Source organism: Achroia grisella, unplaced genomic scaffold, assembly GCF_030625045.1.
Source record: "Achroia grisella isolate CSIRO2021 unplaced genomic scaffold, CSIRO_AGI_Agris_v1 utg841, whole genome shotgun sequence".
NCBI lineage: Eukaryota > Metazoa > Arthropoda > Insecta > Lepidoptera > Pyralidae > Achroia > Achroia grisella.
The window spans coordinates 542844-569220 of NW_026713039.1; the positions used below are offsets into that span (position 1 = coordinate 542844).

The window sequence follows — 26377 nt, forward strand, 5'->3', positions numbered from 1 at the left end:
TTCGTGAATCCTTCTACCATATTATATTGTCACACTTTATCGATAACTCTCCTCTTAAAATGTGACTATTAATTGTTATGTGACAAATTAAGACCTGTCGAAGAGAGCGGAGGAGAATTCATGATTTTTACACGAAGTTTATGAATTCTCCTACCCTTACGTCATATTGTCACACTTTATCGACAACCTTTCACTTAAAGTGTGACAACTAATTGTTATGTCACAAAATCCAAGACCCCTCCTAGGAGGGTGAAAATGGATATGTTTTCATGATTTTTAATCGAAGACGTGACTCTTCGTACCCCTTAGTCATGTTGTCACATTTATCGACTGTGAGGCTCCTCTTAAAATGTGACTATTAATTGTTATGTGACAAATTAAGACCTGTCGAAGAGAGCGGAGGAGAATTCATGATTTTTACACGAAGTTTATGAATAGGAGGGTGAAAAGGGATACGTTTTCATGATTTTTAATCGATGATGTCACATTTATCGACTGTAAGAGGAGGCTCTTCTTAAAGTGTGACAACTAATTGTTATGTCACAAAATCCAAGACCCCTCCTAGGAGGGTAGAGACGAAATCGTTTTCATGACACGAGATTTGAGAATATTCCTACCCTTTTGTCATGTTGTCACACTTTCGTGAACCCCCATTAAAGTATGACATAATTTATAGATGAGCCCTAATATCTCTATTAATTTTGCACCTATTTCCACTATATTTTTTAAATTATTGCCTGATAGATACCTAATAATTTCTTCCTCTCCCAGGGCTAGAAACCTCTAGAATATAAATCGAGAGAACCTTGAAATAATTTGCTACAGACCCCTCGTTGCCTTAATCCGGTACTGGTTGATATATATATTGTTAATATATGTATATTTAACGTATTGTAACCGAGTATTGAAAACGTAGTTTAGTCCCGCAACATATCGATAAAAAACGGTTATGTCCATCGGAACGGAACAGCACTACACTAGTGATGTGGAACTTTATTTTGAATCGATATTATATTGTCACAAATATTATATATTTTTTTAATCAACTGAAGTTAAAATTGAATAACTATTGTTAATCATAAATAATCATCCAATTAATCGAAACATTTGATGTTTGATCATAAAGATGGCCACGATACGAAGCCATTTAATCACGCTCACTTTTGTTAAAATGTAAATAAACGAAACATTAATTTCACATTTATACATTGTTGTGTCAATATTTAAATATCCGATTAACTTATTGTAATTTATTTTTTAAAAAAGTACGTAAATTTAATTTACCTAATAAGTAACAATAATTAGGAAGTTTATAATCTAATTTATGGATATATCTACATATATATATTTTATTATATTACAAATATTACTATACCGCTTTGCACTCGATTCTTTCTATATTATCTTTGATTATAATGCATTGGCTCGGTTATCGGTGCTGCACGAAGCACTATGGTAGAAAGACAAAAATAAACCTTAATACTCGAAATATCTCCTTTGGAAAGTTTACACTCTTTCCCGAGGGGATAAAAACAATCGCTCCTAAGAATATCCTTCAATTCTTGACTGGGTCTAGGTAGCGAGCTCTGTAAAAGGGCGAGTACGATAAATCTATGTAGGTCGCAGTGTTACAGGTGCTACAGATACCTGACTAGCCCAAACAACCCAATAAAAAAACCTTAATACGTAGATTAACTCAATTATATAACTGGGAATTTATCATGCTAATAATCATCAGAATGATGATGATTAGAAAGAAATCGGTGATTTAAGAACAAGATGTGATGAGGAAGTAGCTGAGGATGAGGGCAGAGGAAGAAGTTTAAGAGAGAGAGAGAGATCTTTCAGAAATTAAAATGATAAAGAAACTGACGGCCCATCTGATTGAAATCAAACATAGCCTATATACAGCAAGCAGTGCTACTAGAATATACTTTCAGATCCATGGCATCTCTCAGTTTGCCTTCACTAAGGACTAAGCTTGACATATCTGAGATTTTAAGCTGGAAGACAAATGTCCCGAAGCAAGTGTTTAGAATAGGTTTAAGAGAAGCAAGGATAGTAAATCCAAATGGACAATTATAATTGAGTTAAACACGTCTAGTATGTACATTATTTTCGCAGTCATTTCTATTATTTATTTCTCTATTAATATGAAATACAGCTTGCCTTTGCTTACGCTGTTGTGGTTTCACAATTCGATTTTAATGGTTTTAAGCTCTAATAGTGTATGTATTATGTATTTTTCGCTAAATACAATAAACAAGATCTTGGTCCAAATATACAGGCACTGCGATGTGTGCAATACATATGTAAAGTATAAGACCGGCTGGGGAAAACGCAGTGGCGGTTCCCAAAATTTTTGTTGGGAATTTCAAATTGAACCTAACAGTTTTAGGTTCATATTAATTATGCATAGATTAAATTATGTTTATTTTGTTAAAGATGGTTTAATTTTAATTGGAAATAGATTGACAAATGTCCCAAAATTTTTATTGGGAATTTGGAATTCATCGTAATTGTTTAACGCATGGATTACATCATGTTTATTTTGTTAAAGACTGATTGATTTTAATTGGAAATAGATTGACAAATGTCCCAAAATTTTTATTGGGAATTTGGAATTCATCGTAATTGTTTAACGCATGGATTACATCATGTTTATTTTGTTAAAGACGGTTTCATTTTAATTGGAAATAGATTGACAAATTTGAACGTTTATAACCTATATGTATATCTGTAATTTTAATCTGGTCATTAATATCTAAAATGATATGAATTAGGTAACGCAAACGATCACTAATTTAGCCTTAATCATACCATATTCATGAATTGTGATTCATACCAGCGTAATTGTAATTAATACTAATTTTATATCAAACTCTAAGCGGAAAACTTAACAATTAAAATATTATTATACATTAACGATTAAAATTTATTTGGTGTTTATCTTTCATAAATTATTTTACACTATACTTAATATTACGAGGTCTCTTCATATGTAGCGTCTAGTAACTAGCATTTACTTTCTTCGACTCGACTATACTTATAACTAAATCATTCAAAAGCCAAACCACACCAGAAAACACGCAAATCTTTTTGTTATTAAAAAATTACATGCAGAATTAAGTCCTAACGTTTATTCTTATACTTGTACTCTCTGGAATTTTTTGTGAACACATGAAAACCTTCAATATTAAAGTAATTAAATTTTATATTAGTTTTTCAAACAAATTTCATATATGTTTAACGTTATATATAATTTATTATTTCATTCCCAATAAACTGACACGATATTCAAACTGAAACCTTCTTATTCAATCGACATGTTGAATATCTTCTTTATTACGTCGTTAGTTATAAAATAACTGAATTTATGATATCCGTATCCGTAATTTAAGCACCTAACAGCTAGATTTAGTTAATTTATCCATTCTATATTTTAGGGCAGTTCACGCTAGTCATCATTCCACAATTCTCTTTTTTTATTCTCTATCTAAAAAGTGCCACACGTCTATATAAAGTGCACCTATGAGCAATACCATATGGTCAAAATTGGACCAATCAAGCGTCGCGGGAGAAAACTTCGCATATTTATCGATATCGATACCTTGAACTTCGCATCACTATGTGACTGAGCAATATTTACACGCTAAATTCTATATTGGAAAACCTTTTGCGTAAATCTATTCACTAATTTATTACACGATCTCTTAATAATTATTTAGAGCAAAAAATGCTGAACATGAGAAATTTGCTTAGATGAAAAAACTGAGCTTAGCTTTACAACACTGTTTCGGCCATTTTTATTTATAATTACTTAAGTGAACAATTAAATTTAATCGGAAGAAATCTTAGCGATCGTCTATGATTTTGTTAAATAAAAAATCTTATATTTATACTTTTTATAGATTAAGCATAGTTACTTAATTATTTTTATTATAAAGTGAATTAGCGATTGGCAAGTGTTGTAAAAACTAAGCAACGATACTAATCTACTTAGCTACGTTGGACGAAGAGTAAGTTTTAACTAGGGTTGTAACCCGATTCAGCCAGTCGTTCGATGTGATTATCGATTGTAAATAAAAAATGTAACATATACAGAAACTTTCAACTTTCATCATTGTCAATTAGTTTATTTAAAAATTGAAAGCTTATGTATTGTAAAAACTTATTCCCACTATTTAAAATACGGATCGATTCGATCATATTCATATAAACACAACCAATACATCGATTCGTGGATCGATTGTAAACTCGATTCAAATATAGAATCGATCGACTGACTCAGCCGGCGTCCACTACCTTCCTACTTCACCTGCAGCATGCACATGCGATCAAGACTAGTGCTGCGATCGTGGCTATCGTTGCGTCGACTGCGGATGCCGTATTGCACATGTCCTCTTCACAGAAACACATATGGCCCGTCCCTGTACTTTCCATCATGCAAACGTGGTCCACCATGAATAGATTTATTTGTAGCTGAGACGTACACGTTCGACGTACCACCTCGTACGCTGGAATAACACAAAAAAAACCTTATTATATATAAATATGTTAAATTATATAATCTTATATATAAAATTCTCGTGTCACAGTTTTCGTTCCCATACTCCTCCGTAACGGCTTGACCGATTCTCATGAAATTTTGTGAGCGTATTGAGTAGGTCTGAGAATCGGCCAACATCTATTTTTCATCCCCCTAAATGTTAGGGGTAGTCCACCCCAAAATTTTTTATTTTTATTTTAAGGCAGAACAACGTTTGCCGGGACAGCTAGTGTAATATATATACGCAATGGATTTTGAAGCGGATTTATTAAAGAGATAGTGATTCTAGAGGAAGATATATATGTATAATACATATATACCCGTGCGAAGCCGGGGTGGATAGCTAGTAATATTATAAACGCAAAAGTTTGTGACAATGGACTAATAATCTTATTGGTAGGAATGTACCATGTCACGTTGATGTCCACGCGGTTCCGCCTGGAAACCATCGTGATAAATTCTTGATGAATTTGTCACGATGTGCTAACTGACCTGACCTCATGTTTATCTTATCATCCTCCACTGATGCCCCGCCAGCGTAAACCGTTAGCGCAGGCGGGTGCTCCATTCCATTATTATCCTCTAAAAATACCTCTGTCAAAACCACAAGGTCCTAAGGGTACTAACGAAACTAAACTAAAGGGTATAAACCAAAACACCACACTCGTGTATATAAAGGTTTATTGATCAGTTTCAAATACAGGTACAGGTACAAAATTTGTTTTGCTATTGGCCGCTGCTGGCCTTTACAGCTTCACCGGACGATTGGGGGCGAGTGCAGATGGCACTCCAAACCGGAAGGACTTATAGAGCGGCTGAAGGCCAACTCCCGCCTGACGGATACGACTTTAGTCTGAGTGCACCACTAGGGGTTCGAACCTCGGCTCAGGCCGTCGTAACATCGATCTCCGATGAATTGGACGGGGGATCGATCGGAGGGGCGACCGCCGCCTGAATGCACGATATGTGTGTGAGGTCATCGTCTTCGCCGGCGAGGACGGTGTTGTGTGAGTGTGTAAAAGTGTGGTCGGGGTGGGCAAAATTAAATACATATATTTTTCTATAAAACAAAACGTTAGCGCGTTTCAATTTTGTTACAGCGCCATCTATTGGCACTGCATTCAAACAATACTATTAAACACAAACCTTAACAACCTCTGACTATCCCATCTTCATCTGCTTCATCTGCTTCTTCCTTATCCCATTTATTTGGGGTCGGCGTAATATGTTTTTCGCTTCCATTCATCCCTGTTCGCAGTCATCGCGTTATGTACTTCCTTTCTTACCATATCATCTTTCACACAGTCCATCCATCTCTTTTTTGGCCTTCCTCTGCCCTTATAACATCTTTCTTAAAATATTATCCTCGTTCCTAAACACATACCATGATAACTTGACCTCTGACTATCCCATCTTAGACATAAATTACTTACGACTCTTTGAATACCGGACCATCTTCACGCAGCACCCGTTGCAAGTCTGCAACGGCGGCTGGTCCCGAGGCAGTGCTGTGTAGTTGAACGGATCCTTACACCGGAAATCCGTCCAGCTGTCGCATTCGTAGCAATATATCGTCCGAGCTGCGGATGTAAGGTAATAATCGTTTTAATAAACACATCCATAATTTACACGTCAAAGACCGCATGCCCACCGGTGGGACAGTTCGCAATGTAAAACACGCTGGGACCGGATCACCCGTGGGCACTTTAATTGAAATAAATCCCCCTAGATTTATTTCAATTAAAGTGCCCACGGGCGATCAACTTAATTAAATAATGTCTACCTCAAATTATTGTACACTAAAAACATGTTTGTAAAATAATATATGTTATCTATACATGTAAATAAAATTGGAGTGTCTGTTTGTAATATTGAAATAACCGTTCTTACTATGTACATGCATATGAATATAAATATGGTACATACACCAAAATAACATTTATTACAATTTTTGTCTGTCTCTCTGTTGGTTCCGGCTAATGTCTGAAATGGCTCGATTTTGACGGGACTTTTAAAGGCAGGTAGCTGATGTAATAAGGAGTAACTTAGGCTACTTTTATTTTAGAAAACTAAAGTTAAATTCCACGCGGACGAAGTCGCGTGCACGGCTAGTTAACATTAAAAAAATGCCGGTCCCTCTGTGAGAAATAAGATGTTTCAATGCGGTCTTCAACGTGGTAAGGTATACGATAGACGAGCGATTGTTAGTGGCGACTTTTGTCGGTGCAGTTGTTTTATCAGGTGAAAGTGGGTATTTATTCTGATAATTGATTTCAATCCAATGATATTGAATAATAATAATAATGTTTATTTATTTATTAATTTGTTTATTTTCGGAAAACCAAGGCTATTTACAAATTTGTCCATCTGTCGGTTTGCTCCGGCTAATCTATGAAATGGCTCGTTTTTTATAGGACTTTTAGTGGCATGTAGCTGATGTAATAAGGAGTAACTTAGACTACTTTTATTTTAGAAAACTAAAGTGTAATTCCACGCGGACGAGGTCGCGGGAACAGCTAGTATAATAAAACTTACAAGTAATAGAGACAAAACGGTCTATAACTCAGAGGGGGCAATAAGTCCACCCTCTCTGCTATTCTGTTATAGCCTTTATCAGTAAAATAAAACAATATGAGATCGACGACAACGATAGCACATTAAGTTTATTTATTTATTTCAATATTACAACACCATTACAGTATGTCCAAATCGGTATTGCAACTTAGTACAGTAAGTTCTAAACTACAATTAACAAAGTAAACATAAAATTGGGGGTATTGTGCTATTGTCAGGTGCTAAGACCTGTAGCACTGCGACAAGAATTGAAGGATATTCTACATAGATCTATTGTGTTCGACTCGTCCCGGATATTCTTAGGAGCGATTGTTTTTTTTAGAGTTCGCTAGGTCCTAGATCTCCGTCAGGGACAAGAATTGAAGGATATTCTTAGGAGCGATGGTGTGTATCAAGCATTGAAGGATATTCTTAGGAGCGATGGTTTTTATCTCCTCAGCATTTTGTGTACTGAGTTCAATACCTAGACTCGTCAAGGTCAAGCATTGAAGGATATTCTTAGGAGCGATGGTTTTTATCTCCTCAGCATTTTGTGTACTGAGTTCAATACCTAGACTCGTCAAGGTCAAGCATTGAAGGATATTCTTAGGAGCGATGGTTTTTATCTCCTGGACCTCCTCTACCTGGACTCGTCAGAGACTTTTGACAGAGAGAATTGAAGTATATTCGATGGCTTTTATATCCTCAGGATAGAGTGTACTTTCCAAAGGAGATATTTCGCTTATTATGCTTGGGGCTATAATATATAACTATAGGATGTGTAGTGCAGTTACCTCTTCTGCTTGGCAAAATATGCAGATGAAAGAACTAACTGACATTGTCTTTGTTTTCATTTTGATTACGTTTTAAGTGAACAGTGATGCATTGGATTGAAATCTTTATTGAGATTAAACTCCAGATAGACCTGCTAGTGCATTGTTTGACCCGTGTTTAGACATATTTTCTACCATTAAAATGTATTTAAGCAAATGACAGATGAACGATTTTTTATGGTAAAGTCATTCTCTTTACTGATAGTAGTTACTTTAGCTCATGAAGGAAATAGAGTTATTTCAAAGTGATTATGCAACAGGATTTGCCGACGATTTAAGAGTTTTACTCGATGGATAAATGAAAAGTATATGGTTTTGAGTTCTATCAAACGCAATTTCTACAAGTGGATCCATTGCAATTAGGAACAATCACTAGATCTTATCACGTTTTATTTTATTGAGTTCCCGATAATACGGCAGGGTTTGAACCCCTATGATTGTAAATAAAATCTTTTATAGGTAGCTTTTTTCTTATTCGCCTACCTTCAAAATGTTTAAATTATATGGAAACAAAAATTGCTATCAAAGTGTTCCTGAAGATACTGTGAGTATAGTTTGCCGAGACCAATATCGAGTGAGTTTTAATAGTGGTTGCTACTACGAAGCTGTATCAAATTTAAATGTCAAATGCTTGGATTTGTCACAAATTTTAATTTAAAAACAAATTTAAATTGTTTATGACATTTTTATGAAATTATTATTTGCACATTTTGACCCACTCAACACTTCCTACGCCACGCTCTATTGGGTTGACTGGAAGAGATCTCTTTTAGAGATAAGTCCTCCTTTGTTAACATTAGTTCTAATTAATATACTTACAAATGTATTTAAGTGCAATAAAGAATATTTGAAGTTTTTTACGAGATTCTAGTGAAAACCCGTGAAGAGTTGTACAGAAAAATTAAATAAAACATCCGTTCGAAACCGGCCTGGCATCTAGGTAATAGCCTGCAATTTTGCACGCTACTCAATCTGTATACTGCAAATTGTATCTACATGCATTATATATAAGACCTAATTTGCAGGTCCGAGGTTAGGTCAACACGTCACGCGAACTATAACGTAGTCCTTGTAATACATTTTGAAATTGCCTACTTACATATGGTCCCATTATAAATCTATATTTCCCTCCTAATTTTAAAATTCGAATAAATATAATTTATAATCGATCGATTCATTTTGTTTAGCGTTAATCACTATCGCGAATATAATAAGTGATGTTACACATAAACAACGATATTATTTATCGATATCGTTACAGTGAAATAATTTAATCTGATTAAAACTAAAGCTGTACAAATTAATAATGTTTTTATTGATTTCATTTTTACATATAATAAAATTGTAAAATCGTGATGAGCTAAAAACTGTCTGTTTGTGTATTAAGGTTATATGCAATTTATAGCTGAGAGTCTCTGATTAATATACGAGTTACGATATTTTTTGGATATAAATTAATATATGTGTATTAATATAATTGAATATGAAATCGTGCATCAAAATGGTAGTGACATTTTCTAAAGCTAAACCACTTACCTGCATTTAGTATTTATAGTTTATATACATATATTTTCTAATATATATATATATATATATATATATCTAGATATACTAATATATATATATATACAAAACTAAAGATATACTATGTATTATTTTAAAATTTCTACAAATTATTTAGTAAATAACCATATACTTGAGAAGTAATATGTGCAAAAAACTATTTAGAAAGAAATAGTAATTTGTTAACTGTAGAGGAATTAGGGACTTAAATCTAGAGTCAATAATCCTATATTAATTTTAAAACTTATGTTATTTTTTAGGCTAATATTTTTATAAATATGTACGGGAATTTATTTAATTTAATATGTTTTCAACTTTTAAAGAGAAGTGGTCACAACACTATAAAAACAAACAGTTGACATAACCTTGAAACAGCGCAGTTTGATTTGGTTTGACTGTTGAAAACTATTGATTTTAAATTTGTTAGTTATTTATATTTGTTATTAGCCCAAAATGAATACTTTTATTGTAATTTGGAATAATGATTAAATTTTTAATGTTATCACTCGTTAACAAGGCAAATAAAACATATTTAAAATATTGCTGTAAATTGTACGTCGTTCAAAGTTACATCGTCCATTCGATCTGTCAGAAACGCATACTCTGAGCTGAGCAAAACAGGACTGTAGTCGCCGTACAACACACTTCCCGTTATATAGTCATAAAAATATTAGTCATAGATCTACAAAATCAACTATTATACTCACGAACGAACGACAAATTTATATATTTATCGATAACAACCCACTCATTAACGGTTACAGGTCATGCAATATTAAAAGCAGTGTAAAAATTATGAGTATTCTTTACTTACGTAATTCGAGTTCATAGATAACATAATGTTTTTCTATTATATATATTATTGAATAAAATAAGATTAAAAAGTATTTATATAAATGGAAATAGAAGAAAAATGATGGGTTATGTGATAATAGCTACGTTATGAGCATATTTAGAAATTCTCTATTTATATGCTTAAGTATCACATGCAGTCTTTTATTCCACTACATCGCATTGCAGTAATAACATACTATTATTGAAAAAGCAATTTATGTAATCTACAAGTTACAATAATTGCTCTAATATTTTCCTTAATCAATATTACCATTATTCTAGCTAAATTGTTGTTTTAAATAAAACATTTAGCTAGAGAAATGGTCAGAAGACATTACAGTTCGTAGGTAAATCTCTAGTGGAGATGTGGACCTATATTCTCTAAGTAAAAAAAAATTTCGCATCGTTATTTTTAATACGTACTGCCAAGGAGTGGAACACGCTTCCAGCGTTCGTGTTCCCGGAGAAATATAATCCCGGATTCTTCAGGTCTATGGTGAATAGTTATTTTCTGAGTAAGCGCACTACATCCTAGATCTAACCATCTTTTCCCATCAGAGGAGGTAAGACCAAGCGCAAACCCATTAATAATAAATAAAAATCTTTCTAATTATATCACTCATTGTGAACTTGACATGATTGCTGAACTCCAGATATTATTTCTGAGTAGGGAAATACTCACAAAGAAAGCTGCTGAAATAATTAAGAGAGAGGTACCCAATATAATTGTTTAGAACAGAGCCTACTATTGTAGAAATGTAGTATATAGATTTTTCACTCAATTAAAGCATAAGACATTTATAATATGAGTTTTTTTACACAATTAAAACATAACAAATTTATAATAAAGGTTTTTTACTTAATTAAAGAATAATTTTTTTATAATATAGGTTTTTTACTCAATTAAAGTATAAGATATTTATAAAATATACGTTATTTTACTCAATTAACGCATAAAAAAATTCTTATATGTTTTTTTTACTCGATTAAAGCATGAATACCCAATTTCGATGGCGTCAAACGGTGTCTCTATTTCAAAGCGACACTTATTATTAGATACTCCACGAATAAAATCTAAAAGTGGCACCACATCATGTAATTTTAAGATTATGACAAGCTCTTGTACTAAATTTCATTTGAGGTCATCTTATGAGAAATATTCATCTTTATTCAAATACATTTAATATAGTAGACAAATATAGCTATACAGCTAGAGCTATACCGAGCAAATCTCTGAGGACGGTGTCCGGGACACAGTGAAGTGACGAAGATATGCAAGGAAACCTGTCTTCATCACTGTGTGGGATAGGTAGGAAGAGACAGATAATATAATTTTAACACAGCGCCATCTAGTACCAATCTAAGCAGAGTCTGTAACTATACAATTGATCTAGATTTAAATTTCTTGTCGATTCTCAAATCCAATAATTATAGAAGGAAGGAGAATTAATAGGATGGATATTAAATAAAAAAATAAAATTGAATTTATTATGTAAATGAAATAATTAAAAACAAAGAAGTATTCATTATTAAATAAATTATAAATTAGATTACTGTTCTTTTCAATGTATGCCTATATTGCAATGGTTTCAAACCATAGAGTAGTAATTATTTTGTTTTTTTTTTGTGAACGTGAATTATTTGTGATTGTGTGCTGTTATCGATAAACATAAATAAATATTCTTCTATAGAAAGTAATAAATACGAGTATAAAAGAAGGAATCAATAAGATATTCATTATGTATTATTGTAAATTATATTTTGTGTATTAGTAAGTTATTAGAAGTATTAGTGTTCATAATAAGTAGGTATATCTATTTTTAAATATTTAGTAGTTCTAAAATATACGCCAGTTTCTTTAAAATTTTTGTACATTTGCAAGGTATTTAATACTTTTACATTCTGTACGTTTAATAGTGTATGAAATTGGCGTATATACAGAAGAATAGAGAAACTACAGACTAGATAATACATAGAGTATATAAAACATAAAACATGCTCTATTAAAGAAAATAATTGCAATTAAATGGACCCAGTCTACGGCATTGTTTCGATGATAAGAAGTGAAAAAAAAAGTGTAAATATGTGAATATTGTTTTCATAGACAATTTTGTATGCATTTTAAAGAATAAAGTTATTCGATATCGATTATTCCAAATTTAAAAAGGAATATTCAAATATTTATAAGCCAACGAATAAGAAGCTACTGGCAATGTGTTCGCTTTAATGAGAAAATTATATCGTTTGCTTTTTTTTTCGAAGCGCAAAAGCATTTTTTGTTTGTGAATATTAAAAAGTTTTTAGTTTCTTTAGTAATAAACGAGTACTTACTTTGGCATTCCGCCTGTACTAGGGGGCTGAGACTTAGAGCCCACAATGCTGAAAATCCATGCTTGAATTAGTAAAAAAGAAAATAAATATCAGAAAAAATGTACATAATATCTACACAGTTTGCTAAATAGAGTGTATCACAAGAAAATAGAGAAAGTATTAGAAAGGATCCTGTAAATAACTGATAACTAAGATTTATAATTAAAACAAAAAACTTCCGTAGACTGGGCTAGGGTTGGCTAGAAGGATTCGAAAAAGGAAAACGTACTAATACAGAGAAGTAGAACGTAGGAAACATTTTTTTTTCTAAAAAAAAAAATATGTTTCCATAGAGGCTTACCGAATTAAATGCTACCGTGGTTAGTGTTGTATTGCTGTGTGAATCGATAAAAGAAATTAGAAATACTCTGAAAAACAAACGTCAGTTATTCACAGGAGTAATGATTGAGTGTGTCGATATGTTTTGTATTTATTGTCTCCAGTATAATGTGTATAACTAAAATTCTTTGGTTTGCATGCAATATTACCCATTCCTCGAAACATTGCAACACACATTCCTGTGGACACTCAGACACATCAAAGTAAACATATATAGCTGCGAATACATTCATCGATAAAAATCCGCAATCGCCAAAAAATGTACATCAAATACATTCATCGATAAAAATCCGCAATCGATGAAAAATGTACATCACTATTTTAATAACACATTTAAGTCATAAACTAGTGTTGTACAATTACAAGTTAAATCGACCGTCGATGAGTATTTGCAGCTGATTATCACAACACAAATCTAAACGTTTTAACATCTATCAAAATAACATAGATACATATTGGTTTTATTAGTTTTATATTATTTTTTATTACCCGTTCTGATGCAGGAATTAGCTTTTACTTGGTCCACGCCGAACCAGGACACGAGAAGAACTGGAAAACAAATTTATTAACCTTTCAATTATTAATAAAAAAACAATAGTGCTTGTCTTTTTTCTGTGGACTTAATGTGATATCTTACACAGATTTATTAATAAGAACAATAAACTTGATTGCCATCATCGTAGTATATAAAAAAAAACAAGCCATAGAACAAAAGGCTTACTATAAAATTGAAGAATTCGTTAACGATAATAATGTTTTTATAGAAAAAGTTAAAATCCATAGCACTGACAATATTGTCAGATTACACTAATAATGAGTGCGTAGCGATTTCTATGTTGATTATTGTAATTATTTATATAAATAAAACATCTATTAAAAAGAGCAACACACAAGTTTCTTGCTCATTCTTCTTGTGATGAGTCTGCGTTCCGAATGAGCGGTAGAATAAAAAAAATGTGACTATTCAAAAGTGCTTATATTAAGTTTATTTGAATAAAGATTATTTTTATTTCTATTTCTATTGAAACATCGACCTTTTTTGATGTCGATATTTCTCATAAATACATCGATGGTTTGTAATTATAATAATTAACAAGCTGACTCCGCGAACTCCGTTCCGCCTCAAAATTAAATATGTCAAAGGTTTTTTTGAAGTTTAGTTACGCAATAAATTTCTGAACGCACCCTGTTTGACAGGTATCAGCAGTTTGTATGGGAAAATATAATTGTTGTTTTTACTATTTTACATGCAATTTCTTCATATTTCATCACCGTTTAAACCTTCCCTGGTCTCCCACGATTATTTGAAGACTATAATTAGATAAATCGGTTCAGCCGTTCTCGAGTTTTAGCGAGACTAATGAACAGCAATTCATTTTCATATATATAGATAGATAGATATATGTACATCACATAAAAAAAAACCAACGAGTCACATGGCTTCTAGTCTGAGGACCTACATGTAGGCTGATCAATATGTATTTTTTTATGCATACATTCATAATTTGCAAATAAGTTTTTATAATTGAGCGACGACCTCGGTGGTCTAGCGGTTTAGCACACCGCCTTACTTCCGATGGTCGCGGGTTCGATTCCTCGCACGACACAAACATTTGTATTCATGAGTATGATTGTTTGTATCGGTCTGGGTATTTTCTATGTATAATATGTATGTATTTACGAAAAAAAAAACATATCTATGTATTTGTATCAGTTATCTAGTACCCATAACACAAGCTTTAGGTAGTTTAATTTGGGTCTAGATGGCGCTGTGTGAATTGTCCTGAGATTATTATTATATTATTATTACTATAATTGAAATAGCAAACAAGCTTACGGCTAACCTGATGGTAAATTATAACCGTCACTTATAATAAGTGAAGCGGTAGAATAAAAAAATGTGACTATTCAAAAGTGCTTATATTAAGTTTATTTGAATAAAGATTGTGTACCTACTAACCACGATTCCTCTCATACGTTGGTATTCCAGAGTACTAAGATGTCACGCCTCTTACCCTGTAATTTCACTGCCTAATCTGCACCCTACAACCGAAACAGCTTACAAAGCAAGCTGCTTGGCTGAAATAGGTGAGACTGAGCTACACATGCAGAGGTATATTAAAATTAATCATTACATAGTATAATACAAAGTCGCTTTCGCTTTCTGTCCGGGTTTGAAACGGTTTTTTTAATAGATAGAGTGATTAAAGAGGAAAGTTTATATGTATAATAAATAAATATATAATGTACACCCGTGCGAAGCCGGGGTGAGTAGCTAGTTACATAGTATAAAACAAAGTCGCTGTCGCTGTCTGTCCGTCCCTATGTATGTTTAAATCTTTAAAACTGCGCAACGCATTTTGAAGCGGTTTTTTTAATGGATAGAGTGATTCAAGAAGGAAAGCCGGGACAGCGCCATCTAGACCCACGTTAAGCTAGCTAAAGCTTGTGTTATGGGTACTAAATAACTGATACAAATACATAGATATTTTTTTTGTAAATACATATATAATATATGTACATAGAAAACACCCAGACCGATACAAACAATCATACTCATTGTTTTATACAATGTAATGTAAAGATAAAGGTCGTGTGGAATGAGTAGTCATGCTCAATAAAATGTCTAGACATGTGGCGGCGTGGTGGGCCGGGTCATTGGGCTCCCTAAAATATGGTCGAGCGCAGTGATGGCTGGCTCATCCGTCATACTCGTAAAACGAGTGCTGCTTGTAGGGACTGGTCTGCTCTTATCACTACGACTGATTTAATCTTATTGCATATTTATATTTGACCCAAAAAATTAGTGCTGGTTGGTAGTTTGTATTCACACGTTTCGACTTGTAAATGTAAACTTACAAGGATTATTTAAAAGAGCAACACACAAGTTTCTTGCTCGTTCTTCTTGTGACGAGACAGCTTTCCGAACGAGTGGTAGATAAAAAACAAATTGTTATGATTATTCAATAAATAGCTTAACGTAAGCTTTATTTGAATAAATGATTTTTATATCTATTCATAAGATGTCCATATGACATAACGCTATGGAAATCCAGTTTTGCGTCGCCACGTCTGTTAATTGTTATAAATTGCAGTCAGAATATAATGATTTTGAAATATGTCAAATAAGTTTGATTATTAATACTCATAGTACTAACATCGCGCATACTGACTATTCAAAAGTGCTTAAATTAAGTTTATTTGAATAAATTATTTTCTATTCTATTCTATACAGATGTCCAATTTATGGAATCTTTTGAATAACAAAAAAATAGGCGTTTGAACGAAGTTTTACAATCTAGAACATTATATATTCAAATTCAAAATCAAATTCAAAATATCTTTATTCATGTAGGTCTATTACAGACTCTTATGATATGTCAAATCTACCGTCAGTTCGGAATGATATCGAGATGAGAAGAACTGACAAGAAACTCAGCTCGTATTTTTTCAAATAATAGTGGAACATGTTTACAATAAATATAGTTTTTAAAATTCAAATTTGGGAGAATAGAGTGACCATAGGTCGAATAAACTTCGGGTTACGTTAAACTAAAGTTACGTCACAATTAATATTGATTAAGACACTATTGGCAAAAGCCCAATAAATATTTGATGCAAAATAATTTGGAAAATGTTCAAATTTAACTTCACTCGCTTTAGGATTTAGGTTTGAAGTCTTATATTGTCTCTCGAGAAATATTAATCACTAGCTGTACCCGCGACTTCGTCCGCGTGGAATTAAATTTTATCTACTTTACTAAAATAAAAGAATTTTTCTAAGAAAACAGTATCCTATTTTCTAAAATAAAAGAATGTTTCTAAAAATAATAGTAGACTAAGTTACTCCTTATTACATTGGCTATCTGGCAATAAAAGTCATGTCAAAATCGGCCTAGCCATTTCAGAGATAAGCCAGAACAAACAGACAGACAAAAATTGTAAAAAATATTATTTTGGTTTATGTACCGTTTTTATATGCATATGCATATAAAGCAAGAATACGAGCTGAGTTTCATGTCAGTTCTTAGTTCGAAAGCTTTAGAGTAGTCCGAAAAAAAATTAATTTTCCATCCGCAGTACAGTAGTATAAAAGAATGAATTTGTATTATTGTAAACATGTACAACATTTATTTGTAAAGAGCTGAGTTTCTCGTCAGTTCTTCTCATCTCGAAGTCATTCCGAGCTGATGGTAGCTTTGACATATTATAAAAAGTCTGTAATAGACCTACATGAATAAAGATATTGTGATTTGATTTTGTCTATACACATAAATAAAATTGTAGAGTCTGTTTGTAATATTGAAATAACCGTTTTACTGCATGCATATAAATATAAATACGGTACATATACCAAAAAAACCACTTTTTACAATTTATGTCTGTCGGTCTGTCGGTCTGTTTGTTCCGGCTATACTCTGAAATAGCTGGACCTATTTTGCCGGGACTTTTTTTGGATGGTAACTGACGTAATAACAAGTAACTTAGGCTATTTTTATTTTAGAAAAATAAAGTTATATTCCACGAGGACGAAGTCGCGGGAACAGCTAGTAATATATAAATATGAAAGCCTTCTAAACAAGAGAGAAGTTTTGTACGTTTGTTGCAACATACAAAATTTGAATGATTTGTATGTTTGGCTACAATTTTTGTATGACAAAGCTAAATAGATTCGTATTGTTAGCATACCTCATCATTGACCACTTGTCATTCCAGGTGGACAAAGCAGCGGCATATACCTAGTGACAAATTGCTAGCTGGCATTCTGTTACACGTGACGTAACCAACGTTCAACGGAGATAATAATAAAATATTTATATTTTTATCGTAAGCCATGATGTCACAAGATATCAGGGTTGCGGAAACTTCCATGTGTTGGATGACGAATGCTCATAAAGTAATATATAAAATAAATTCAATTTTTTTTTAAATTCAAAATATCTTTATTCATGTAGGTCTATTACAGACTCTTATGATATGTCAAATCTACCGTCAGTTCGGAATGATTTCGAGATGAGAAGAACTGACAAGAAACTCAGCTCGTATTTTTTTTTTAATGTTGTACATATTTATAATAATACTATTTTATTTAAATTCAAATTTGGGAGAATAGAGTGACCACCAGCATATGCTATATAAAAAAAAATCAAAAAATCTAATCAGTGTTCGCAACCTGAACAGACCAGTCCCCACAAGCAGCACCCGTACACGAGTATGACGGATGAGCCAGCCATCATTGCACTCAACCATATTAGAGGGAGCACATCGACCCGGCCCATCACGCCGCCACAAGTTTGAACTTTATAGCGAGCATGACTGTTTCAAGTTACTCCACTACGTCATTTATTTTATTTACAGAATAAACTGTATTATTATTGTACTCTATTGTAATGGGTGAAAACTGTGATTGGCACAGTTTTCACCCATTACAATATTTAATTTACATTATTTAAATTACAATATGTCATTACTAAATTTAGAATAAGTTTCCTTAGTGTTTATTACATTATCTATGTCAATGGGAAAGTTATATACCTCATAACAAAAGTTAAAATTGTAATTAAGTCCACGCATTGTAGTCATTTAAGTAGTCGTTTATTTTATAATAAGCTTTAGCGCAAAATAGAGAGTGGACTGTATTGAGAAGAAAATAATTAATGGAAAAGGAAGTAGAAATACGATTTCGACCTGGAAGAACGTGTTCCACACTCCGAACACACCAAAGTAAGCAATGTAACACCAAACTTACTCATCTTTGCTCAGGAACGTCCCGATGTGTAGTACATATATAGACTAAACTAGGCCTATGCACGACAAGTATCTGCAGATTCTGCCAAACTGAAGAGGAAACGCCGCTTCACATCCTATGTGGTTGTAGCCCACTCATGCATAAACGAAATATCTCCTTTGGAAAGTTTACACTCTTTCCCGAGGAGATAAAAACCATCGCTCCTAAGAATATCCTTCGATTCTTGTCCCTGACGGGTCTAGGTAGCGAACTTTGAAAAAGGGCGAGCACAATAGATCTATGTAGGTCGCAGTGCTACAAGTGCTACAAACATCTGACAATAGCCCAAACAACCGAATAAAAAAAAAAGTAGTACATATATATATAGTGTCTACCGTGCGAGGAATCGAACCCGCGACCATCGGATAAAGCGGTGTGCTAAACAGCATACCGTCTACACATATATGTATAATAGTTATAACATTTACTAATATACCCTTCTTGAAAAACCCCTTGTAGTGTCTTATGATTCTCTTACATAGTTGGCAATACATACATACATAAACAGGCTCCTTCTTCCATCCTCCACGTTAGCACTACATTCAAGTGGTCCTCTGGTATCATTCATAAATATATATAACCACTTACCACTTTCTTTAAAAGAGATAAAAAATGATAAAATATTTATAAGAAATCTCAAGACTCAATTGTTGATTAAAAAATGTTATTATACAATTTTAGAATATAAAAATGACATATTGAATTAAATATTATACAATTTTAGTAATTAAAGATATACAATTTCAAATTATTAATTATTATTACTATTTCTTTTATTATTATTATATATTATATAAAAAATAACTCGTCCTCCTCTCTTCACTTTCGCTTGCTGCCCAACAGGGTCCATAATTAACCTACTTTGAAATGTACCTGTCTATCTATTTACTGTAAAATTATAGAATGCAAACCTTAAATAAATAAATAAATATTATTTGTAATTTGATGAAAAACTTAACCCAGATAGAAACTAACGTAGAAAGAATTATCCGTGAAAGGACTAGGAGAAAAGATCTGCAATCCCAAATGATTCCTAAATTCACAACAGTTACACACAGTACGAAATATCAATCTGTAAAATTGTTTAATAATTTACCAATACATCTAAAAACTGTTTATAGTTTCACATTGTTTAAGTCCAGATTGAGGTCATATTTATTGAATAAGTAATTAAGTAACTATTCCGTAGATGACTATTATAATGATGGACATAAAGACTTATGAGGACCTACTGCACTATGCTGGCTGACATACCTAGATTTAATATTTAAGTTGCTATTATGTTGTTGACAAAAATTCACTGTAATGTTGCAATTATGTTATCCTACACAATTTGTATCGTTTTGGATGAATAAATAAAAAAAAATAAAAAAAACAATAAGATTCTCTCAGTTGGCAACCCTGAAGTTCACGCACATTTTAAATGAGTCCCGCTATTGTTGATGTGATAAATAAATAAAAATAGATCCAAACATTTGTTCCTGTGGTGTTTGCGGTAGTGTGGCCGCTACCGACCGAGATTTCAAGATGACGTTATAATTTTATAGACGTACAAACTTGGATTGAAGGTTATCGATAGATTACGTTAAATCGATATAATTTATCGATACAGTTATCGATAAACTGGACCTTACTGATAAATAAATAAATAATTTATTTATATAAATATATATAACTCAAAGTTACAAACTTGGATTGAAGGTTATCGATAGATTACGTTAAATCGATATAATTTATCGATACTAAACTAAACTGGACCTTACTGATAAATAAATAAATAATTTATTTATCTAAATATATATAACTCAAAGGTGACTGACTGTCATAGCGTATTCTAGAGTTGGCAAACGTTGTATAGGACGGCCAGCAGCTGGGTGAACCGACATCAATGGTCTAGTAGTTTAGCACACCGCTTTACTTCCGATGGCCGCGGGTTCGATTCCTCGCGCGGTGCAATCATTTGTATTCATGAGTATGATTGTTTGTATCAATCTGAATGTTTTCTATGTATATTATGTATGTATTTACAAAACAATCTAAGTATTTATATCAGTTGTCTAGTACCCATAACAAGCTCTGCTTACTGTGGGACTAGATGGCGCTGTGTTAATTGTCCTGAGAATATTATTATTATTATATGTGTCTGTCACTGTGTGTTTGTCACTTAAATCGTCAAACGCATTATTTAGATCTTTTTTAGATTCAAATTCAAATTCAAAATATCTTTATTCATGTAGGTCTATTACAGACTCTTATGATATGTCAAATCTACCGTCAGTTCGGAATGATTTCGAGATGAGAAGAACTGACAAGAAACTCAGCTCGTATATTTTTTTAATATTGTACATATTCACAATAATACTATTTCATTTAAATTCAAATTTGGGAGAATAGAGTGACCATCAGCATACGATATATAAAAAAAATAAAAAAATCTAATCAGTGTTCGCAACCGGAACAGACCAGTCCCCACAAGCAGCACCCGGTAACGAGTATGACGGATGAGCCAGCCATCATTGCACTCAACCATATTAGAGGGAGCACATCGACCCGGCCCACCACGCCGCCACAAGTTTGAACTTTATAGCGAGCATGACTGTTTCAAGTTACTCCACTACGTCACTTATATTATTTACAGCATAAACTGTACCAATCACAGTTTTCACCCATTACAATATTTAATTTACATTATTTAAATTACAATATGTCATTACTAAATTTAGAATAAGTTTCTTTAGTGTTTATTACATTATCTAGGTATGTCAATGGTATCTTCCTGATATCTAAAAAATGCGACAGTATGCGCAAAAGTCATCGCAACATTCTGGGGAAAAAACATATAGTGACTATTGAAACGAATGAAGACCGTAGCCTATGGACGGAAATAATTATTTATTTATTTTAATTATTGCACCACAATACAAAAGTTACAGAACAAAAAAAAACATATAAATAAAATTGGAGTGTCTGTGTGTAATATTGTAATAACTATTTTTTACTACATGCATATGAATATAATTACGGTACATACACCAAAATATTTATTTTTGTAATTTTCGTCTGTCTGTCTGTCGGTCTGTTTGTTCCGGCTACTCTCTGAAATGGCTGGACCGATTTTGACGGGACTTTTTTTGTCAGGTAGCTGATATAATAAGGAGTAACTTAGGCTAATTTTATTTTAGAAAAATAAAGTTTAATACCCATGCGAACGAAGTCGCGGGAACAGCTAGTATAAAATATACATTGACACAAAAAGCGGTTTTATTGCTAAACAATCTCTTACAGACTACCTTTATTTGGGTGGATAGAGAAATAAAGTAAAGAAAAAACTAGCTTTTGGCCGGCGGCTTCGCTCGCGTAGTAGTAAGTATTATTATTAATTAGGTGTAGTTTTTGCGGCTTTACTTTTGTTTGGCGTGTGTAAAAAATTAGGGCCTACAAAATCTAAGAAGATTTATACAAACTTTCATCCTCTATTTTATCCCCTCAGGGGTGGAATTTATCAAAATCCTTTCTTAGACAATGCCTACGTCATAGTAGCTTTATGCATGCAAAGTCTCAGCCCGATCGGTTTAAAATTGACAAAGTTTCATACAAACCAACATCCCCTATTTTATACCCTTGGGGGTAGAATTAATCAAAATCCTTTCTTAGCGGATGCCTACGTCATAATATCTATCTGCATGCCAAATTTCAGCCCGATCCGTCCAGTAGTTTGGGCTGTGCGTTGATAGATCACTATGTCAGTCACCTTTGAGTTATATATACATGTAGATTTTTGGCATGATAAAAAGAAATTTAAAAAATTGTGAAGTATATAGTACAATATAGGATGTATATGATTTGCTGGAGTGTGTCAGGAACGAGAGTCTACGACGTACGTTGTCAAACCATAAAATTAATATATAGAAATAGAAATAATCTTTATTAAAATAAACTTAATAAAACCACTTTTGAACAGTCAACTTTTTTTATTCTACCGCTTATTCGGAATGCAGATTCATCACAAGAAGAATGAGCAAGAAACTTGTGTGTTACTCTTTTAAATAAATATTGATTTACTTATATTTAATTAAAAACAAGGATTAGGCATGCGACATTAAATTGTATGATATCATCATCATCATCATCGCAGCCCGGAAGACGTCCACTGCTGGACATAGGCCTCCCCCAAAGATCTCCACGACGATCGGTCCTGCGCTGCTCGCATCCAATGCCTTCCAGCGATCTTGACCAGATCGTCGGTCCACCTTGCTGGAGGCCTTCCCACGCTGCGTCTTCCGGTCCGTGGTCGCCATTCGAGGACTTTACTTAACGGCCATCTTTCCTACGAGCTATGTGCCCTGCCCATTGCCACTTCAAAGTCGCAATTCTTCGGGCTATGTCGGTCACTCTGGTTCTTCTGCGGATCTCCTCATTTCTGATTCGATCACGCAGAGAAACTCCGAGAGAAATTGTATGATATAATAATTGTGTATAATGGATATTGAATCCATATACAGTATTTGAGCCGATCCTTATGATGACGTGACATCTGCTTTTAGTATTAACACTTGCATGCCTACCAGGGATGTTATGGATATGAAATTTCGGATACGGATAGGTTTCGGATATACCGGATACTGATACGGATATGCAATTATTTCGGATCATCCGTTAGTTTCGGATAATTTCGGTTACAGGTATTAATTTTTTAAAGGAATTTCAAAAGTAAAATACAAATAGCTAATAAAATGGTTACATAACGTGTCTCAATTAGGCTCCGCCCCTATCCGATATTATCCGAAACTTTTATTTCGGATTCGTTTACGGTTACGGATATTTTTTTATATCGGATATCCGATGTTTTGGTTACGATTACGTAGCTCCTTAACATCCCTGGCCTGCATAATACTTGACAATTATCATTTTCTTCCTACCAACTCACACAATATCTTTTTAAATTATAGCCTATGTGTTTCTTATGTATAAACTATATTATTGTGGTTTCATCAAAATCTGTTGAGGAGTTTTTGCGTGAGACAGTAACAACTATAGTTCCATCCATCCATACTTATTATTATTATTCCTTAACATTCGTGATGCCTACTGTAAAAAGGCATATTAAAGCGCTGCCAGCAGATATTACTGTGATTGTTTATTTTTATCTGTCTATAATGTAAATAAATTACTTATGTGGTTAAGTTGGCATGTTGATGTACAGAAGGAGTGATATTAATAAAAGATTGAATATATGACGAGGTATATATGATAGATAGATAGATAGATAATTGATTTATTGCCAACACAACACAAATAATACAATTTACAATAAGACACAAAACAAGAAATAAATAATAACACGGAAGTTGGCAATAGGTATATATTTTTATTTCAGACTACTCTAATTGTTGGCCGTAGCTGGCCTTTACTGCTAAACCGGACGTTAGAGGGCGAGTGCAGATGGCACTCCAAACCCGCAGGACTTTAGGAGCGGCTGAAGACCATCTCCCGCCTGACGGATACGACTTTAGTTTGAGGGTACCACTAGGGGCTCGAACCTCGGCCCAGGTGGTCGTAATTTCGATCCCCGTTTGAATTGGACGGGGGATCGATCGGACGGGAGGTAACAATAACAATTTATTAAATCAGTAATTTGCAAGCGAATCAATTTGACATTTTGACAATATACTTTTTATTAAATGTGTTTATGTTATATGGTTAGTTAATGCAAGGAGGTTGGTAGCCTACACTTACTTTAGTTTGTACCAAAGTCCCTAAATATCATAGAAAAACTGTTTAAAAAACTGTTAACTGTTGTTTGCAGTTAATAGAAATTATTCAAATAAACTCAATACAAAATTCAAAATTCAAAATTCAAATTCAAAAATCATTTATTCATGTAGGACATTTTAGCCGCTTATGAACGTCAAATTTTTACATTATAATTTTATTTTTTCCCTACCGTCCAGTTCGGTATATAGATTCAATTGAGAAGAACTGGCAAGAAACTCAATTGAATAACTTTTTGTTATATATTTATATAGGTGTCTATGTCTAACATTAAATGAAAATTCAGTGCATGAACAACTATTGCCATGCACACTCGTCATTCAAGTAATCGTTTAGGCTTTGCTCAGTAAATATGATTTAACAGATGTTTTGAATTTATTTAAGGGTAATTCCAACATATCCTTTGGTATCTTATTGTAAATTTTTATACCTATTCCCATAAAAGACCTAAAAATAATTCCACAGTCTTCCTCTATTCTTTGCGAACGAAGTCGCGGGCACAGCTGTAGCGGCTCAATATTAAGCTAGTTGTGGGAAATGGAAATGTTATAACCTAGCAATGGGCTCAAGAGTCTATAACTATAACCCCATTACTAGCAATGTACTATGTCAGTTGACCTCCACGCGGTTCCCTCTGGAAACCATCGTGATAAATTCCTGATGTGTCACGATGTGTTAACTGACCTGACCTCGTGCTCATCTTATCATCCTCCACTGGTGCCCCGCCAGCGTAAACCGTTAGCGCAGGCGGGTGCACCATTCCATTATGTATACATATAAATAAAATTTGTGTCTGTTTGTAAGATTGAAAAAACCGATTTTTACTACATGCATATGAATATAAATACGGTACATACACCAAAATGTAATTTTTTACAATTTTTGTCTGTCTGTCTGTTTGTTCCGGCTAATCTCTGAAATGGTTGGACCTATTTTGACTTTTTTTGGCAGGTAGCCGATGTAATAAGGAGTAACTTATGCTACTTTTATTTAAAGTTAAATTCAGGCTGATCTCTGAAATGGCTGGACCGATTTTGACGGGACTTTTTTTGGCAGGTAGCCGAGGTAATAAGGAGTAACTTAGGCTACTTTTATCTGAAATTAAATTCCACGCGGACGAAGTCATCCATAAAAAAAAATCTTTTAATTTATAATGTAAATATATATATATTTGTAGGGACATTTATATATATTTATATTTTTATTTGTGTATGTTTTATAACATTATTATAATATTATTTGCACCGCCAAGATAAGTTATCTCTACACAACTCATGGTTGCCTGGTAGAAAATGCCATTAGGTGTCAAGTCCGCCATATGTACTTTTTGCTTATGTATGATATGGGACACAGTCACCTAGATACATCAAAATAATAATTGCATTTAATAATAATAATAATAATAATAATAATCTCAGAACAATTCACACAGCGCCATCTAGACCCAAGTTAAGCTAGCTAAAGCTTGTGTTATGGGTCCTAGACAACTGATACAAATACATAGATAATTTTTTTTCGTAAATACATACATATTATACATAGAAAATACCCAGACCGATACAAACAATCATACTCATGAATACAAATGTTTGTGCCGTGCGAGGAATCGAACCCGCGACCATCGGACGTAAAGCGGTGTAATAATGTCTATTAAGACAATATATCTAACTCGTGAATTAAAGTTATTTAAATAAATAAATAAGATTAGTAACGTACCTGGTACGGGGAATATCCAGCGCATTTTGTTATCCAGATAACGGGGCAGTTCAATCTTCA

The 26377-nt window shown here is 33.1% G+C and overlaps 1 protein-coding gene across 1 annotated transcript; it reads right to left on the reverse strand.

Annotated features, from left to right (window-relative positions):
- Nucleotides 1–1410: 1410 nt before the first annotated feature.
- Nucleotides 1411–26342, reverse strand: LOC131852192 (protein quiver). The gene is made up of 6 exons (XM_059202835.1): nucleotides 26318–26342; nucleotides 13531–13590; nucleotides 12664–12711; nucleotides 5983–6129; nucleotides 4319–4517; nucleotides 1411–1450 (listed from the first exon to the last, which is right to left on the reverse strand). Exons 1-6 carry the CDS (start codon nucleotides 26340–26342, stop codon nucleotides 1411–1413), a joined length of 519 nt encoding a protein of 172 aa, XP_059058818.1.
- Between the last annotated feature and the right edge of the window lie 35 nt (nucleotides 26343–26377).

Excerpts from the sequence above, each read along its gene's own strand:
- LOC131852192 (XM_059202835.1), bottom strand. The coding sequence starts at position 26,342 with ATGCGCTGGATATTCCCCGTACCAG. Across the intron at positions 12,712-13,530 it reads TAATTCCTGCATCAGAACGG|CATTGTGGGCTCTAAGTCTC; the intron begins GTAATAAAAAAT and ends ATGGATTTTCAG. Across the intron at positions 6,130-12,663 it reads AGTACAGGCGGAATGCCAAA|CTCGGACGATATATTGCTAC; the intron begins GTAAGTACTCGT and ends TTACATCCGCAG.